At 45.3% G+C, this 20,403-nt stretch overlaps 1 protein-coding gene across 3 annotated transcripts in view; it reads left to right on the top strand.

Moving 5' to 3' along the window:
* The first annotated feature begins 298 nt into the window (after window positions 1-298).
* PAK4 (p21 (RAC1) activated kinase 4) overlaps window positions 299-20,403 on the top strand; it is a 32,717-nt gene continuing 12,612 nt past the window's right edge. The window contains exons 1-2 of one of the 3 annotated variants that reach the window (XM_063431222.1): window positions 299-369; window positions 17,187-17,404. In XM_063431222.1, the coding sequence (XP_063287292.1) occupies window positions 17,201-17,404 (204 nt within the window). In that variant the 5' untranslated portion in view covers window positions 299-369; window positions 17,187-17,200. Of the gene's footprint in view, window positions 370-3,263; window positions 3,383-16,497; window positions 16,694-17,186; window positions 17,405-20,403 lie in introns of those variants that run through there. The other 2 variants (XM_063431221.1, XM_063431223.1) reach the window with 2 other exon arrangements.

The raw sequence follows: 20,403 nt of genomic DNA, 5'->3' as shown, positions 1-20,403 counted from the left end.
GTCAGTATATATTTCGGGGTTCAGTCCGGGTTATATTTCGGGGTTCAGTCAGTATATATATCGGGGTTCAGTCCGGGTTATATATCGGGGTTCAGTCCGGGTTATATATCGGGGTTCAGTCAGACCGGGAGGAACGAGCAGCCAATCACAGTGTGCCGAGTGTGTGACGCACCCAGTCTCTGTCATGCTATTGGCTGGTGGAGCTCTGATTGACAGCCGGCTGGGTCAATGATTGCGTTCGGTAGGCGGGGCGGTGGGAAGCGTGTGGTGTTGCTAGGCAGCGGTCGCTAGGGGAGCTGGGAGTCCCCGGATGTTGGAGTCTGGAGGACAATATGGCGGCCGGAGCGGAGTGAGGAGGATCCGGGGCAGGTAACCGCGCTAATACCACACACAGGGCAAATACACGGGGAATGGGGGGAGGGGTAACGGGGTGGTAATAGAACGAAGGAGGGGTAGATGGGGGAGGGGTAACAGGGGGTTTTAGATGGGGAGGGGGGGGGACAAGGGGTACTAGGTGAGGGAGGGGTGGCACGGGGCATTAGATGGGGGAGGGGAGGGTGTGACAGGGGGCATTAGATGGGGAGGGGGTGACAAGGGGCATTCGATGGGGGAGGGGGGTGATAAGGGGCATTAGATGGGGGAGGGGAGGTTGTGACAAGGGGCATTAGATGGGGGAGGGGGGTGATAAGGGGCATTAGATGGGGGAGGGGAGGTTGTGACAAGGGGCATTAGATGGGGGAGGGGGGTGATAAGGGGCATTAGATGGGGGAGGGGGGTGATAAGGGGCATTAGATGGGGGAGGGGAGGTTGTGACAAGGGGCATTAGATGGGATGGGGAGGGGAGGGGGTGACAGGGGGTATGAGATGGGGAGGGGGGATGGCAGGGGGGTATTAGATGGGGGGGTGACAGGGGGTATGAGATGGGGAGGGGGGGGGGATGACAGGGGGGTATTAGATGGGGGGGTGACAGGGGGCATTAGATGGGGGAGGGGAGGGGGTGACAGGGGGCATTAGATGGGGGAGGAGAGGGGGTGACAGGTGGTATTAGATGGGGAGGGGGTGACAGGGGGTATTAGATGGGGGAGGGGGGATTACAGGGGGGTATTAGATGGGGAGGAGGGGATTACAGGGGGGTATTAGATGGGGAGGGTAGGGGGTGACAGGGGGTATTAGATGGGGGGGGTGACTGGGGGGTATTAGATGAGAGAGTGGATAAGAGGAAGGTATTAGGTGGGATATTGGATGACAGTTGAGTGATTTGATAGGGAGGGATGACAGGGGTTTATTAGATAGGGGAGGGAATGAAAGGGAGTTTTAGATGTGGGAGAGGGGATGACAGGGGGTTATTCGATGGGAGAGGGGATGACAGGGGGTTATTCGATGGGAGAGAGGATGACCTGGGATTATTAGATGGGGGAGGGGATGACAGGGGGCTATAAGGTGAGAGAGAGGAGATGACAGGAGAGGGAATGAGGGGGAGGGGTTAGTAGACAGGAGAGGGGGTGACTGGCTATTAGGTGAGAGAGGGGACGAGGGGAGGGAGGTTAGTAGATGGGAGAGGCGATGACAGGTGGGCTATTAGGTGAGAGAGGGGATGACAGGGGAGGGGGTTAGTAGATGGGAGAGGGGGTTGGGAGAGGGGATGACAGGGGGCTTTTAGGTGAGAGAGGGGAGTGGTTTATTACATGGGAGAGGGGATGACGGGGGGTTTATTAGATGGGAGAGGGCATGACGGGGGTTTATTAGATGGGGGGAGAGGGCATGATGGGAGAGGGGAGGGGTGGACAGGGGGTTTATTAGATGGGAGAGGGAATGAGGGTGGGGAGGGGTTTATTAGATGGGAGAGGGGATGACAGGGGTTTAATATATGGGAGAGGGAAAGAGGGTGGGGAGGGTTTATTAGATGGGATAGGGGATGGGAGAGGGGATGACAGGGGTTTAATCTATGGGAGCGGGCATGACGGGGTATTATATATCAGTGTTGATGAAGAGGGATGTCACTCAGATGAGTGTTAGGTAATAAGGATAGTTGTCACATATTCCATGTTTATGTTTATCTTTGCTGGGAATTCAAAGTGAATTTAAATTTTTAGATAAAAATAGTCAAACTGTAAGGAAATTCAGTTTTTTAGTTTAGCTACTTTGGCCTGATATTGAAATTCACATTATTAATGAATAACACTGATTTAGTGTGAAAGGTCACTTCACTGTGCTAAAATATGGTATACGTTTCGGATATGAATCCGCTGTATGACATCTGCTGATAAGATCAGTGAAACTGATTCACAACCATAACTTATACCAAAATAAATACAATCTGTGATTACTGCATTCCTGACAGATCATGCTGTATTCCCTAACTTACTGTCATGAAGGGGTTAATGGCAACAAAACAGGTTCCTTGTTTTTGCTTTATCTTGATATATTTGTTGAAGGTTGTGTTTTTACGGCTGTTTGGGAAATTCTGTATCGCTGATACGTATACTAACAAACCACAGAAAAGGCATGAAGTTCAGTGATTCTGAATAACCGGAATAGCCAACAGATCACGGACAAATGCAGACTCTTTTTCTACTTTATTCACAAGTGGTTAAAACATTCCTTCTCCCCTCGGTGGGCCATCCGACACTGCATGGATGTTCCTGATTAGGCTCTGCTGTTCCTGGAATATCTCCTGCGGGCTTTGACCAGAGCGCAGCAAGATCTTTACAGAGGTCTGGGGAGACGTAAAAGGTGGAGCAGTCACCATGGGAACCTGCGGATTGCTCCATTCTTTAGCTATTAGCAAAATAAATCTTTCTGACTGAATGCAGAGAGACAGTGAATTATGGGGCATGTCACCCAGAAAGTGGTCTTTTCTGATTATGTATGTTATGTAGATACATTATATGGGAAGATGTCACGGACATTGAGCTTGGAATCAGAGTGGGTCTTAAGCCGGTGACGGTTCCACTATTTTGACCTGACAATTCTCTGTGTAGTGAAAACCCTGACAGTGCGTGCTGTATACATGTATGTGGCTAGCTGTGATATTGTGCTGCAAGGGGCAATACTGAGGCCTCACTCGGGGCTCACATGAATGGTTGCGAATTTGGACCTTGGTGGCAATATGTTATTTAATACTTCCTATTAGACATTCCCTGGGAGTAGCCCTGGGTAGTGAAGGGTTAAGAGGTGTGGCGGAGTCTGGTGGATTACAGGCAGGGTGTGAGAGGTTTGTTAACAGGTAATCATTTGCCTTAATGTGCAGACGCTATACATGAATGGAGTTTACTTAGTCCAGAGCTTGCTTTACAGAATGGGTGCTGGGTACAGAAGAATAAAGAGCACAGTGCCGGGGTAGCACAGTGCACATCCTGACATTTAGGATCTCTGGCCACAGGTGAGCGGGGCCCCTCCTTCCCTGGACCCTGAGTGACAGGCCGGAACAGGTGCAATACCGAGGCCGCTCCCAGCCTTTCCTGCACAAGCTGCAACTTGCTGTGGAGAAACAAGTGGATGTTACTGAGCTCCATGTGTCACCCACACCTGCCTGGCATCTCACCATCCGCACACAGGGGGCAGTTCGGGGCATGGCATATTTTAGGCTAAAATAAGAGAGCTGGAAAAGATCCGCGTTGGAACACATTTTCAATTTGAGTGAATTTGCTGTTCTCTTGTGAATACTCCACGGTTTCCTGTTTAGGGAATATACTGCTTAGCATGGCACTGGAAAGTCCTCTGTGACCAAAAAACAGAAACATGGCTTGTTCAGAGGCCCTGAGCTCTGTCTGAGTACCAATGTACCAAAGTGCCAGCAAGTCCTTGTGTAACCGGTGTGCCCCACTCGTTGCCGGTCCCTTGTGTAACCGGTGTGCCCCACTCGCTGCCGGTCCCTTGTGTAACCGCAGTGCCCCACTCGCTGCCGGTCCCTTGTGTAACCGGTGTGCCCCACTCGTTGCCGGTCCCTTGTGTAACCGGTGTGCCCCACTCGTTGCCGGTCCCTTGTGTAACCGGTGTGCCCCACTCGTTGCCGGTCCCTTGTGTAACCGCAGTGCCCCACTCGCTGCCGGTCCCTTGTGTAACCGCAGTGCCCCACTCGCTGCCGGTCCCTTGTGTAACCGCAGTGCCCCACTCGCTGCCGGTCCCTTGTGTAACCGCAGTGCCCCACTCGCTGCCGGAATAGATGTTGCTTAATGAACACCCCTCTAGATTCATATCTAGGAGTCGAGGAGGCAGGCAGGGGGTGGGGTTTAGGAAATTTTGGACAGTGTCCAGGTTTCGTGTTCACTGTTGTTGGCATGCAATGTGTGGGGCTCGTTTATTGTCTCTACATACTCATTACAATGAATCATCGTCCTGCGGTCACGGCACAATGTAAGCATCTCAGCTGGTAAACCAATTCAAGGCCTGGCAGGTTCTTTTGAAAGGGCAGAACCACGTGCAAAGCTGGCACCCACACAATTCATCCTCCTCTCAGTATTGTATACCTTCTAAAACTCATAATGAGATGTCGTCTTCTTCTGTGTCCTTTCCATCCATGCCAGAGAGTCTAGATCGCAAGATGCTCCCTGTCTCCAGTCTATTATGGAAACTGCACTCAGCACTAGTGTGTGTATATATACTGGCACGTTTAAAGTCACCCCTGGTGAGTGTGCCATGATCCCTGCATGTGTGCAGTGGCCAGTAATTTTTAAGGCCTGGCTAGTACTTTAGGACATTTTAAGCCATGTATATAACGTTCAGAAGGTTAAATCTGATTCATATCATGTTCTGATTTCCTTACACTTTAGTTATCCATCTTGCCCGTGAAGCTAACACTCCACCCTGGCCGAGATCCTCCTATAGAGCTTCTACTGTCATGCTGGTTACTAAAGGGCTATGCTATGGAGTGCATGCCTATTTTCTGGAATTAATAGTGAATGTTTGATGAGCCCTTTCAGTGTATATCATATGCTATAAGCTTGATATGCCATCTTATACAGACTAAAGGAATGTCGGTGTCACTTTAACCCCTTAAGGACCAAACTTCTGGAATAAAAGGGAATCGTGACATGTCACACATGTCATGTATCCTTTAGGGGTTAAGGGAGATATTCCCCACAGATTTCTCTCTGAGTCTTGAATCCCTGTGTCTAATTTCTGCTTGAGATAACAGACAGCTATTTTTTGCCTAATATTTATGGGAGCCACATTCCCTGGTATGTTTAGGTGCTAGGCATTGGCTGCTATGATCCCATGTCTCTGTGCTTTGTATAATGGTTGCTGAACTCCACACAGATTGGAAATGGAAACTTCTAAAGGTATGTGATCTATCCCACGATACCCGTGGCTGGCAGCTAAACAATAATCTTCTAGGGCTTAGATTGGCTGAAACAAAATTCTCTATTAATTCTTAAATCCTTGCTCACTTGCAGCTGAGTGAAAATTAATTTGTGGCGAGTTCTCCTTAAACCGTTTATCCTGTGAGGACCGCCTGGCTACAGATGCCTTCAGAATCGGTAAGGAACTCCCTGGCTAGCTACTAGTATTGCAGCTTTGAACTTTGTTAAAGGGACACGATAGTCACCAAAACAACTTTAGTTTAACCCCTTAAGGACCAAACGTCTGGAATAAAAGGGAATCGTGACATGTCACACATGTCATGTGTCCTTAAGGGGTTAATTAAGTAGTTTTGGTTTATAGATCATGCCCCTGCAGTTTCACTGCTCAGTTCTCTGCCACTTAGGAGTTAAATTACTTTAGTTATGCTACCCTAGTCACACCTCCCTGCATGTGACTTACACAGCCTTCCTAAACACTTCCTGTGAACAGTCATCTAATGTTTACACTTCCTTTGTTTACTTTAGAATTCATATTTCTTGCTCTGTTAAAAGCTTGCTTGACCCTACAGGAGCCTCCTGCATGTTTATAGATCAATTTACAGAGCAGGAGATTTAAAAAAAGTAAGATACATCTGATTTGAAAATGAAACCATTTTGTGTTCATGCAGGCTGTGTCGGTCACAGCCAGGGGAGGTGTGGCTAGTTATGCATAAACAGAAACAAAAAGTGATTTAACTCCTAAATGGCAGTGAATTGAGCAGTGAGACTTCAGAGGCATGGTCTATGCATCAAAACTGCTTCATCAAACTAGTTGTTTGGTGACTATAGTGTCCCTTTATCTAATGAGTAAATCTGTTTGGGTTTGGAGCAAAGGTTTGCTAACAAGGCACCTGTCACCACATTTTAACCCATCATTGCCACGACTTCTGAGGATAGGATGTGAGGGAAGCCAGACGTCTTGTACAGTGAATGTATTGATAAACCTGGGGGCCACGAGAGATGGGAATATTTGCTGATTGAGAGGTATTCTTTGATGGGAATTTAATGATGAATTGTTTGTGGATTTTATGGATGGGTTTACTTTTATTGATAGAGTTTTATAATAATTGAAAGATTTATTGTGGTTGATGGAGAGTTTTTTATAATGAGTGTTTTTTGTGGTTGATTGGGAGGTTTGTTATAATTGAGAGGTTCATTGTGGTTGATTGGGAGGTCTATAATAATTGTGAGATTTATTGTGATTGCTGGAGAGTTTTATAATAATTGAGAGGTTTATTGTGGTTGATGGGGAGTTTTATAATAATTGAGAGGTTTATTGTGGTTGATGGGGAGTTTTGTAATAATTGAGAGGTTTATTGTGGTTGATGAGGAGTTTTATAATAATTACATTTATTGTGGTTGACGGAAAGTTTTATGTTAATTAATATGTTTATGATTGGATAGTTTTGTAATTGAGAGGTTTATTTTGGTTGATGGAAAGTTTTGTAATAATTTAGAGGTTTATTTTGGTTGATGGGGAGTTTTGTAATTAGGAGGTTTATTGTGATGGGGAGTTTTGTAATAATTGAGTTTTATTGTGCATGGTGGGGATTTTTATAATTGAGAGGTTTATTGTGCTTTGTGGGGAGGTTTTTTATAATTGAGAGGTTTATAGTTTATTGATGGGTTTTGTTGATGGGGAGTTTTATAATTAATTGTGAGGTTTATTATGATTGATGGAAAGTTTAGTTGAGAGGTTTTGTAATAACTGGTTGTGAGGCTTATTGTGGTAGACTGTTTTCCCTGCATACTGTCTAGGTTAGTCATTCTGTTGGAGGGTTTATTCTGTCAGTCCAGCCTGGACCCCAGACCCCTGTTTATTAGTCAGGGGATGCTAGGAGATGACCCCTGGCAGGCTGTTGATTAGTCAGGGGCTGCCAGGATATGACCCCAGCGTGGACCCCAGACCCTTGTCAGGCTGTTGATTCGTCGGGGCTGCCAGGAGATGGCCCCAGTCTGGAACACAGACCCTTGGCAGGCTGTTTATTAGTCGGGGGGCTGCCGGGAGATGGCCTCGGCCTGGACCCCAGACCCATGGCAGGCTTTTTATTAGTCAGGGGGCTGCCAGGAGGTGACCTGCTGTCTCCTCTTACATTCCAAACATAGCAGCCCATCCCCCAATCTGCTCTATTAGACTGATGCCAGCATACAGGCCCCCTGCCTGGTCACATGGCCTCATCAACCCCATTATCAACTTCACATGACCTCATTAACTACCATTCCCTGTCTTGTTTAATTTATTTATAAAATATTTTGCTAGGAAGGATACGGTGAGTTTTCTCTGATTTTCAAGTATTTCCTGGGTCCACAAAACATTGGTTACAGTAAAGTACAAAAACAATATTTAATAACTTTATGAACCCTTTCTCCCCTGACTTCATTACCTGATTGACCCATTCCTTGCCTGTTAGGTCACTTGACCCCATTAACCCATTTCTTACTTTCTTGACCTCATTAACCCACTCAATTCTTGTCTGTCCATTAGACTTTGTTAACCCATTCCCTGTCTGACTGGTGACATAGCAGTGCTAAGTGGATTAACACATCCCATGCCAGCCTGGTCACAAGACCGCACTAACCCATTCATTCCCTGAATTATTTCAGGTTAGACCCACCCCCTTTCAGATCTTTTAACAACATTACCATGCTCATTCTGTTACGGGGACACTAAGCACCATAACCACTAGAACCCCTCGTGAGCTCTTATCCAATCAGTGCTGTTAAGACATAGCCAAAGTTTACATGCTAATGTGGTAGCGGGATGTCTGATTAGCAATACTGCAAACGAGCAGGCACACCGCAGTCACTTCTGGGACCATTGGATTGTGTCGATCTGTTCAAAAATGGCTTGCTACATTACCAGGGGATGTTAGTCCCATTACCACTACAATGGGCTATAGTTGTTATAGTGTATAGATGACCTATTTGCTGTGATCATTTAAAGGAACATTCACCTCAAGGACACTGGAAAGTGATTATTTCTGAATTTCTCTGGGTATCTCCCTTTATTGCAGAATGTGGATACCGTAATTCCTCTTGTTGCTCATACTGCGTCAAAACGCAGTCCTCGGCTGGGATGGTGATAATGAGGGTGAATTCACGCGAGACCTTTAAATGGACTGTTTCTAACAGAAGCATGGTTTACTCCGTGTATAATACCCGTGTGGCTTGTTTTTTAATACTGCTAATGCATTATTTTATTCGATGAATAGGACTCAAGTGTATTTTCTATTTGTGTAGTTTTATACGTTGATAATAGCCACTTATTTTATACCCTGCGCCATTACCCATGTAGCATTAGTTACTATGATTGTAATGAAAGATGTGTTTAGACTGGGGGAGGATTATCGATGTATCTATATCTGACCAGTAACGCAAATGTGAACGCCACAGGGACGTCCCATGGATTTTGCCCCCACAGTTACAACATTCTCTGATCCAGACACTTTGATTAATTTCTCCTGGAATTTAACTGTGCTATGGGGGGAGCCATGTTACAGTAAGGCAGGTGTCCTCAACCCAGTCCTCTTGGACCCCCTACCAGTCCAGGATTTCTGGATTACCTGGATGTGTCTAAGGTGTTTTTTGTTGTTTTTTTTCACCTTAGACACACCCACGTAATCCCCAAATCCTGTACTGGTAGGGGGTCCTTGAGGACTGGGTTGAGAACCCCTGCAGTAAGGCAATAACGTCACAGTACTCTGGATTTGCTTTAATTGGGAGTGAAAGCAGGAAGGTCCCTCATGTTATGGAAACGCCTCTCTATTGTGCTTCCCTGGCTGACTTCCCTTCAAATCCACAGCCAGCAGTGTGACCTTATAGTTAATGCCTCGGCCCTGGCATACTTCCCTTCAAATCCACAGCCAGAACTGTAAACCTATAGTTAATGCCATGGCCCAGTGTGACTTTATTTAGAGCCACAGCCAGCACTGTGAACCTATAGTTAATGCCATGGCCCAGGGTGACTTTATTTAGAGCTACAGCCAGCACTGTGACCTTATAGTTAATGCCATGGCCCAGGGTGACTTTATTTAGAGCCACAGCCAGCACTGTGAACCTATAGTTAATGTCACGGCCCAGGGTGACTTTATTTAAAGCCACCGCCAGCAGTGTGAACTTATGGTTAATGCCACGGCCCAGGGTGACTGCATACAGAGCCACAGCCAGCACTGTGACCTTATAGTTAATGCCACGGCCCAGGGTGACTGCACTCAGGGCCACAGCCAGCACTGTGACCTTATAGTTAATGCCATGGCCCAGGGTGACTTTATTTAGAGCCACAGCCAGCACTGTGACCTTATAGTTAATGCCATGGCCCAGGGTGACTTTATTTAGAGCCACAGCCAGCACTGTGAACCTATAGTTAATGCCATGGCCCAGGGTGACTTTATTTAGAGCCACAGCCAGCACTGTGAACCTATAGTTAATGCCACGGCCCAGGGTGACTGCACTCAGGGCCACAGCCAGCACTGTGACCTTATAGTTAATGCCATGGCCCAGGGTGACTTTATTTAGAGCCACAGCCAGCACTGTGACCTTATAGTTAATGCCATGGCCCAGGGTGACTTTATTTAGAGCCACAGCCAGCACTGTGAACCTATAGTTAATGCCATGGCCCAGGGTGACTTTATTTAGAGCCACAGCCAGCACTGTGAACCTATAGTTAATGCCATGGCCCAGGGTGACTGCATTCAGGGCCACAGCCAGCAGTGTGACCTTATAGTTAATGCCACGGCCCAGGGTGACTTTATTTAGAGCCACAGCCAGCACTGTGAACCTATAGTTAATGCCATGGCCCAGGGTGACTTTATTTAGAACCACAGCCAGCACTGTGAACCTATAGTTAATGCCATGGCCCAGGGTGACTTTATTTAGAGCCACAGCCAGCACTGTGAACCTATAGTTAATGCCACGGCCCAGGGTGACTTTATTTAGAGCCACAGCCAGCACTGTGACCTTATAGTTAATGCCACGGCCCAGGGTGACTGCATTCAGGGCCACAGCCAGCACTGTGAACTTATAGCTAATCTCACGGCCCAGGGTGACTGCATTCAGGGCCACAGCCAGCAGTGTGAACTTATGGTTAATGCCACGGCCCAGGGTGACTGCATTCAGGGCCACAGCCAGCACTGTGACCTTATAGTTAATGCCACGGCCCAGGGTGACTGCATTCAGGGCCACAGCCAGCAGTGTGACCTTATAGTTAATGCCACGGCCCAGGGTGACTGCATTCAGGGCCACACCCAGCAGTGTGACCTTATAGTTAATGCCACGGCCCAGGGTGACTGCATTCAGGGCCACAGCCAGCACTGTGACCTTATAGTTAATGCCACGGCCCAGGGTGACTGCATTCAGGGCCACAGCCAGCAGTGTGGCCTTATAGCTAATCTCACGGCCCAGGGTGACTGCATTCAGGGCCACAGCCAGCAGTGTGACCTTATAGCTAATCTCACGGCCCAGGGTGACTGCATTCAGGGCCACAGCCAGCACTGTGACCTTATAGTTAATGTCACGGCCCAGGGTGACTGCATTCAGGGCCACAGCCAGCACTGTGACCTTATAGTTAATGCCACGACCCAGGGTGACTGCATTCAGGGCCACAGCCAGCAGTGTGACCTTATAGTTAATGTCACGGCCCAGGGTGACTGCACTCAGGGCCACAGCCAGCAGTGTGACCTTATAGTTAATGCCACGGCCCAGGGTGACTGCATTCAGAGCCACAGCCAGCAGTGTGACCTTATAGTTAATGTCACGGCCCTGGGTGACTGCATTCAGGGCCACAGCCAGCACTGTGACCTTATAGTTAATGCCACGGCCCAGGGTGACTGCATTCAGGGCCACAGCCAGCACTGTGACCTTATAGTTAATGTCACGGCCCAGGGTGACTGCATTCAGGGCCACAGCCAGCACTGTGACCTTATAGTTAATACCGCGGCCCAAAGTGGCGTCAGGATATTTGAGTTTGCTGTAATATAATTCAGAACCTTTCTACATAACAGTGGAGCTCTTTAAAATATAAACATGCAATATTGCTTACCCTTGTACCTAACAGGTAAATAGGGATATACACAGATTTGATATGTAAAAAAACCGTGAAAAAGAGAAATATATAATGCAGATTAAACTTATTAAAATGATTAGTGGTAGGTGATATCTAAAACATCCAACGTGGACAAGTGCCTAAAAGTACTGGCTCAGTAAATCGCATCTTTATGTTCTTAAGGCAGCATTACACCTCGGATGAAAATGCAGGTCTTAAATAAACAAAGTGAAAATACAGTAGCGTAGTATGGGCGTATTCACTTAACAGGGACTTCAGTGTTAAGCTCACCTTAAAATCCTGAGCTTGAGAGGATTGGTGTCAACTTGTCGGGTGGCACATCCTCTATTGATGATTCCTGGAATTGGAAATCAGTATGGACAGAGTGCTGGATGAACAATTTATTATCAAACCATAAATAATTAAAACCGATATTGCACTTTTCAGAATCTCCCAAATGGTTGATGTCAAGACACGTCTTGCTGTTCGCTGTGCTGTAGTCCAGGATTTCATCCATATTTAAACTGCGGCCTCCGGTCACTTGGGCAAGAAGTGGACAATCACTATCTGTAGGGCGTCCCACTCATCCTAATGGCTTACTTCTGCGTTCTTCCCTTATTGCGGACAACGAAAATGATGTTGTGGCACCCGCAATACATCACACCCGCCTGGCATTCGGGAGTAATGTAACCTCCCACTGCCTGTCCATCATTACGGGCTGCCCGCTGGTAAGACCGAAACTTCATTGTTGGTGTGGAAAGATAAAGGGAAAAATATCTACATAATACAATATAAATCTTTATTTCACACTTTAAACCATCAGCATCCTAGCAATAAATTAAACTGGGTAACTCCAAATGGAATCAAATAGAACTAGATACACCATTAAGCTGTAGTGGTCCTGGTGGCTATAGTGCCCCTTTAAGAATTGTATTTTTTGTCATCGAATATAAATCTTTGTAAGTTTAAATAAAATCTGGCTCCTAATTTTTTTTAGCTTGCTCCCCGTTTCAAAGCAAATTTGTCAAGCCCTGTATATAAATAAATAAAATACTGAAAGTAAAATGAAAACATTGAAAATGACAGTTTCAGTAATTCCGGCAGGTGTTCAGCGTCCGGAACTCCGGCAGGCGGACAGTCTCAGGAAGACCGCCGGGCAGTTAGGGACTCCAGCATAGGCAGTCAGAGTGAGGTACTCTACCAGACAAGGTGTGTTCTCGCTGCACTCTAATCGTGCAAGGTGTGTTTTTGCTGCATTCTAATCGTGCAAGGTGTGTTCTCTCTGCACTCTAATCGTGCAAGGTGTGTTCTCGCTGCACTCTAATCGTGCAAGGTGTGTTCTCGCTGCACTCTAATCGTGCAAGGTGTGTTCTCGCTGCACTCTAATCGTGCAAGGTGTGTTCTCGCTGCACTCTAATCGTGCAAGGTGTGTTCTCGCTGCACTCTAATCGTGCAAGGTGTGTTCTCGCTGCACTCTAATCGTGCAAGGTGTGTTCTCGCTGCACTCTAATCGTGCAAGGTGTGTTCTCGCTGCACTCTAATCGTGCAAGGTGTGTTCTCGCTGCACTCTAATCGTGCAAGGTGTGTTCTCGCTGCATTCTAATCCTGCAAGGTGTGTTCTCGCTGCACTCTAATCCTGCAAGGTGTGTTCTCGCTGCACTCTAATCCTGCAAGGTGTGTTCTCGCTGCACTCTAATCCTGCAAGGTGTGTTCTCGCAGGCTGCATCCAGCCAGCAACTGCAAAGATAACAACTTGGACAATAATTGTAGCCATCATGTCCCATGTAGTTAATAATATAGGCTTGTAGTTACTGCCATGGCCCAGGGGGGACTTGAAACGGTGTGTAGGCCATCTACATCAATTGTTTGTTTGGTCCTCGTTCAGCCATGCTTCATGTATAGTGCTAGCAAAGTTCGATGTAGGGGGTTAGGATCGACTTCACTAGTTGCTACCAATACCCCCCCCCGCATTGTATCGGAACATATCCAAGGAAACCTTTCTGGGATTAAGAGGTAAAGTGATTGTAGTCAGCCTGGTTATCCGTGTTTGAATTTGCAGCCAATATTACTGGATTTGAGGACAGCACTGCCAACATTGAGGTAGGGAATCTGCAGGATTATTTACCACTTCTTTAGAAGCTTATGGTGTGTTTCCCAAACATGTGTTCTAACTATTTACAATGCCGAGCCTGCAGGGACAGGGCATACATTAAGCTGTAGAGGTTCTGGTGACTATAGTGTCCCTTTAATGTTCCCAGATAAACGCTGCATTTGGGAGGTGAAACACTGCCATTATTGAGGGGTGAAAGCTATTCCCAACTCTCCCTGCAGTAGGCGCATGGCAGCTTTATAGGAAATGTATTGTTATGTGATGTGGAGGTGTTGGAATGAGCTGCCCAGTCTGGTAAAATCCTTGGCTTAGTCTTGTTTACCGGGCTCTGTGTTTCTGTGACTTGCTAGCACTTTTTCCACTAAGCTTGGTGAGAGTATAGTCCTACGTTTCACCACGCTATCACTATACTCCATATCTCGTTCTCACTGAAACTAGGCTTTCATTGTGCAGGCAGCGCTACGTGTTTTACTAGTTACTGATTAAACTGCTGCGAGACAGGCGGAGAGTGAGTGCAGCCAGCGGATTTACTGATTAAAGAGAGAGAGACATGCTTTAACCCATTCACTGAGCTCAGCAAAAAGATACAACCTGTGCTAGCCACCTGGCTCCTGCTAGTCCCTCTACACTGGCCCCATGCCTGAATCATGAATGATGAGGTCCAAGGGTGCTGTATGTCCCACATGCTGTTATGCTGTCTGTAGCTGGGGATATGGTCCCAGGGATTTTATTACATGCTTGCTAGACTTTGATAGAAAAAAAAAAAGATGGGAGCTGAGAGTATCTTTGCTGTTGTACTGTGCTATGGACTATGTTGGTGATTTTAATAAGATAATACAGATTTTAGTTGCTTGCAGTATTCCATTTATTTAACCCCTTAAGGACCAAACTTCTGGAATAAAATGGAATCATGACGTGTCACACACGTCATGTGTCCTTAAGGGGTTAAACTAAAGGCTAAACTAAAGCATCATTTCCCCTGCTGCCTTCTGTTGTGCTTATGATACAATGCAATGATTTGCTCCCTTAGTTGTGTTCCCAAGGTTCCCTGATGGTCGGGTGATGTGCTTCCAGCTTCTGCAGAGTCACAGAGGCCAGATGCCACAGTTTCCGCCATTCATTTGTTTAGAGCGTCAGCTGACCACTCTTAACAAATGACTGACATTCGGTGCAATGTAAGTTGCACAGAATTGACATTAGCCAGCCTGGTCTGCCTGAAGAAACCCCAATGACCCTGCTAGAGGTGGAGTTACACGTCTGCAAGCAAAAGGGTTAAACTCTGCATGTGCAGCATTTCATAGCACCAGGACTACTTCAAACCAGTGAAGAGGTCATGGTGCTTGGAGTTATATACACCAAGTCTCGTTTGCAGAATCAGGGTGCTTCCACCGAGAATCCCACCATACCCCAATATGTTGTGACAGTCCTTGCATAATGGGAATCTTGCCAGCAGCCCCTGCTTTGTCTGTTTCTTTGAACTGGTCCTACCCTGACCCCCTCCGATTATGCCATCAGCATTCGCATCAGAAGGTACTTCCAGAGCAGAGCCCTTGGCCACATGTCAGTTTACTCTTCTCTTTTCTTTTATTTCTCGATACACATGGAGTATGTGGCGCAGTTAACCATTTGTCCTGAATGTGCAATTTATATTGACAATCGTTTGTGTTTTTTTTTGGCAGCTAGATTTATGTTCGATATTCTGCCCCAGGGATTTCATGTGTCAACAGGCACTCATTGTGTCTCTGTCAAAATGCTTTATTAATAATTTGCCATGTTTATACAGAATCGGCGTGGGTATTTACAAGTTTTCCCATGGACTGTGTGCGATAAATAATTACAGCATTTGATTTCCCTGGTCTTTGATATACCGTAAACTATACACGTCCAGTCCTTGGAGAAGGCCTGTCTCCTTCTCGTCGTCCCTCCTTGTTTTGGCTGTCTGATGTGAGTGATGTTATTTATTGTCAGCCATACACTCACCCAAGGGCCCCTGACAGTATGGTGGACAAGATCAGAGCTGGCTGCGCGGCCGAACCGACCTGGATCTCACTGATTCTTAATACTCTCTGCATTGTCTCGCAGCCGCCAGGAATTAAAGCTAACCTAAAGCAAACCATATAAATCATATGCTTCAGTGTTTGAATAAAAATTGGGGCATCTTGGAGAAACAAACCGCACTATCACGAAATGATTAACCGAGTGAGACAGACATACGTTTTAGAGAATTTGAGCACTCAAAAGCAGAACCGCGCTACCGCCTGGCGTGATCTTAGCGCACTTTGTGTATATATAAATATACGATCAAATCCATAGAAACTTGACTGATAGATATTAATTTAGCATCTTTATCATTAATCAGTTATTTGTTCGCCTCTTTCCTTGTGACTTTTTGACTGGATTATTCACTGTCCCATTTTTGGCCACAGTCGTGGTTAAACCTAGCTGATTTGAAAATATGAATGAACTTTAAATTCTGATAATTTCCACAGTTAAAGTTTTCAGTCTGTGTGGACGTGACAATTAGTATATGGGTATTATTGTCTGGTTCGGTTGGCTGTTGTCATTTTATGTCACTTGGTGCCGTATTACCTGAGGTTTTGTTTTCTTGTCACGGTTTAATGTAAGGGTTCCAAGTTTAAAGATGTTTGTTTGACAGATATTGGGCTCTTCTGTGATATAAGATACGTGCTTGGCTCTATTTGTCATTTACGGTATGTATTTCCATGCTTGGGGCAGTTCTCAGTATATATTTAGATTTTCTATTCAGGGTGCTGTTTGTGAGTTTGTATATTTGGGCTGTGAGTGATAGGATGCAGAGTCTGGGGGAGTGCTGGATCCTGATGAATGGTTGTTGTCACATGATAATGTGAATATACAGCATTCCTGTGCCTTGTGTTAGAATGGGCGTTCCCCGAGAGGGGGCTGGGCTGCTAGCCCATCTCTTATCACTACTCTGTATAGTATTACTTAAAATGGGCATGGCTTTTTGGGGAGTGTAGCAGGTAATCCCCACTCTTATCACTGTCAGGGAATATATCATGACTGCTGAAGGGAAGTATAAATCTGTTTAAGACTTTCTGAATTTGGAGAAATGTTCACTTTTCGTTATATTGGGTGTGCCCTATGGGGAGCAGGGGGGGGGGTCACTGCTCATCGCTATGAGGAAGTAACTCTGATTTTTGGCCTGGATGAAGCCCTAGGGTAAGGGTAGAACCCTCATCTGTGCTTCTTTCAGTGCTGACAGTGCACACACAGAGCAGCTGCTTATATGTTCATTGTGTGTGACAGACAAGCTTGTTCCAAGAGCTGGCACTCTGATATTGCTGCCTGCAGGGATCAAGCCATTAATCTTTTGCCTTCTCCCTTTATTTTTATCAACTCCTAATAAACAATAGTTTTAGATGTGCTCTAAGAACATCCAAATGATTGGAAATTTTAAGGCAAATATAAGCGCATTTTGATAGTCTCCGGGCAGGTGCATGATGGGATGTGTGATCTCAGGACAAGAGTCAACGTAGCAGATATATTAAAACAAAATCTTTAATATTGCTGAACTTTTAAAATAAATAGTAAGATACTGTGTGTATTTTATTTTCTGAGTTCCCAGATATGATGGAGTCCCCCATGTTGGTGTCTGTATTGTTCTTGAGGTTTTTCAATATGGAGTTGTGTTAATATCGTGTTCTCTCCACAGGTCTAATTGCAAACATGTTTGTCAAAAAGAAGAAGCGCGTTGAGATTTCTGCACCGTCGAATTTCGAGCACCGGGTGCACACAGGCTTTGATGAGCATGAACAGAAATTCACTGGACTCCCCCGACAATGGCAGAGTCTAATCGAGGAATCCGCAAAGAGACCCAAACCGCTGGTGGACCCAGCATGCATCACAACCATCCGCCATGGCCCCCAGAAGGTGAGTTAGAATGTCTTCTGTGCTTATCCCAGGCAACCTCTCATTCACACTGCGTGCTGTGCTATGGGGAGAGCCCTGGCTAGTGTCAGGAAGAGGAAGTAACAGCATGGTACGGTGCACCTCACCTACCCCCATCCTTTTTACTAGTCCCTTTGATGCTATCTGCGAGGCCAGAGGAAGGTAAAGTTTCACAGCCGATACAGTCAGTTCTCCGCTTAGTTTACACATTTTATTTCTAAAAACAGACTGTTTCCTGTTCAGGGCCGTTGCAGGCTTCCCTGAACTAGTCTCTGTTATTAGTCTCTAGCACCTCTGCTGAAAGGTTATTCCATGCATCTACAAGAAATGGGAGTAAAGTTACCTGCACAATGATCATTTTTACATTCAACAGGTCGAATGTAAGCTCGTTTGAGCAGGGTCCTCTCCAACCTATCATTCCTGTAAGTTTTTTGTAATTGTCCTATTTATAGTTAAATCCCCCCTCTCATAACATTGTAAAGCTTTACGGAATCTGTTGGCACTATATAAATGGCAATAATAATAATAATAATAATAATAAAAGTGTGATACAAAATAGCATCAAAGATAGACTTTGGATGGCAAATGGCCGTGGATTTTCCCTTCCAGGAAGGCTGAATGCTTGGTGGTGAGGGAATGTTTCCCCATATTAGATGCACAGACCATTTTTATTATTCATTTTTTTTTTTTGTAACTCAGCATTTTCCTATATTTTATTGTTAAATAAATACCTACTGATAAAATGTCAGCCCAAAAGCCTGAAAACAAACTTGCTACTAAAGTGCCCGAACGGCCACTCTTATCAGGACAGCAGGGATCTGTGGGTAATGGCTGGGGTGAACAATATCTTTCCTAAATATGCTGTTTAGGGATCGACCGATTATAAGTCTGCCCGATATTATCGGCCGATATTCAGAATTTTCGTCAATATCAGTATCTGCCTATAATGATACCGATAATGCAGACCAGGACCGGCGGTCCTGGAGTGCCTGCAGCAAGCTCTTACTTACCTTCCCAGCAGCTCCCTTCAGCTCCCTGTCTAAATCTCGCGAGTCCCGTGGCAGTCAGAGCATTGCCACTGGTTACCACAGGCCGCGAGGGTTAGACAGAGGAGCTGAAGGGAGCTGCTGGGAAGGTAAGTAAGGGCTTGCTGTGGGCCCTCCACTGCACAGTCCTTGCCACCGGACCACCAGGGAATGCCATATCCCCCTCCCTGGCCAGGTAAGAAGCAGAGAGGGGGACTAAAACAAAAGGTTTAAACATTTACATATTTTAAAAAACAAAACAAATAATAATATTTAAAATAAGAATGCACCCCCCCCCCATTTTACACACATTACATACCTACACAAAAACACACACACACTGCATTCACTTTATATATACACACACACTACACACACAATATGCATTCATTATATGCAAGCTACACAAACACACTGCATTCAACACACTACATTCACTTTACACACACACACAAACTACACAAACACACACTCTGCATTCATTATATACACACTACACAAACAAACTGCATTCACTTTACACACTACACAAACACACACTCTGCATTCATTATGCACACACTACATAAATACACACACACTGCATTCACTACACAAACACACACTGCATTCATTATGCACACACTACATAAACAAACACACTGCATCCACTACACAAACACACACACTGCATTCACTAATCAAATACTATCACTGCATCCACTACACACACATATATTCTTGAAAACACAACTCCTGAAAGGCATATATATTTTGTGCATTTACCTTCATAAAAAAAATAAATAATAAAGATTTGCAAAAAAATAAATAATGAATATGTTCAGTTAACAGTAGATTTGTGTAGAAATTGTTTATTTTTTCAAAACGGTAAATGTACAGAATATCGGTAAGTTATCGGCTGTCGGCCTGAAAGTTCACAGATTATCGGTAACGGCTCTAAAAAATCAATATCGGTCGATCCCTAATGCTGTTTCTTCATTTGTTATAATTAATAAACCCACTGAAGAACCGAACACATTAAAGTGACCCTGCAGTGCCCCTCTCCCTCCCACCCCCATCCCAAGTTTAACCTTTGGTTAATTACACTCGCGCCTTTTCAATGCCAGACTGGAAAGGGAAAATAATAAAAATAAATAGGAGGAACAGAGGGAATCTATAGTACCCAGAACCTCTTAAACTCTATATTGCTCGGATTGAAGTGGATATAGGATCAAAGTACGAGATTCAGCACAAAATCACATCTAGACGAAGTGACTGTTCCGAAGGTATCTTCAATAATATAATGTTTAAATTTAGAGAATTAATGTCTCAGAAAATTGTGTCTCATCTTTTAGAACTAATGAGTCTGCAATTGTTCTGACGTGCGTTTCGCCACAACCGGGCTCTTCATGGGGATCCCCTTGAAAACTTTGGAAGTGACGGCCAGAGATATTAAAGGAACGTTGCAGCTACTGTTAGTGTAAAGAGACTGAGGGGGTAATTGAGTAATATCTCAAGCAGCCGGAGGAACATGCTATGAAATTAGTAGGAACCTGGGTGGGCGGGTTATGCTAAGAGAATATGGAGAGTATATGAATATGAGGATTTTGCTTGTAAGTCTGCGTGTGTGAAGTGAGGAAACTGGGATGGAGATAAGAAACGTTACAGCCAGGAGGGGCAACGATGGACAGAGATGGGGTGGGAGAGAAAACATATTGAATCCGATAGAATCTGGCTGGTAAACTTTTCAATCACCTAAAATATGAATAACTATATTACATGGGATATTGGTGAAATACATTCACTGGAAATAAAAACTGCATGTACAGAAAATGTCACGGATAAACTACAGGTATAATAGGTAACATTTTATAATGGGTGACACAGGTAGAATAGATGAGGTGGACAATCTTCCAAGGTTCGGTCAGTACCTGAGAGCCGCAGACAGAGGTTTTTGTTTGTGAGGCTGGCTTTGTG

Source organism: Pelobates fuscus, chromosome 9, assembly GCF_036172605.1.
Source record: "Pelobates fuscus isolate aPelFus1 chromosome 9, aPelFus1.pri, whole genome shotgun sequence".
NCBI classification, from domain to species: domain Eukaryota; kingdom Metazoa; phylum Chordata; class Amphibia; order Anura; family Pelobatidae; genus Pelobates; species Pelobates fuscus.
Note: the sequence above shows the minus strand (reverse complement) of the source record. Positions and strands in the feature narration are given on the sequence as shown.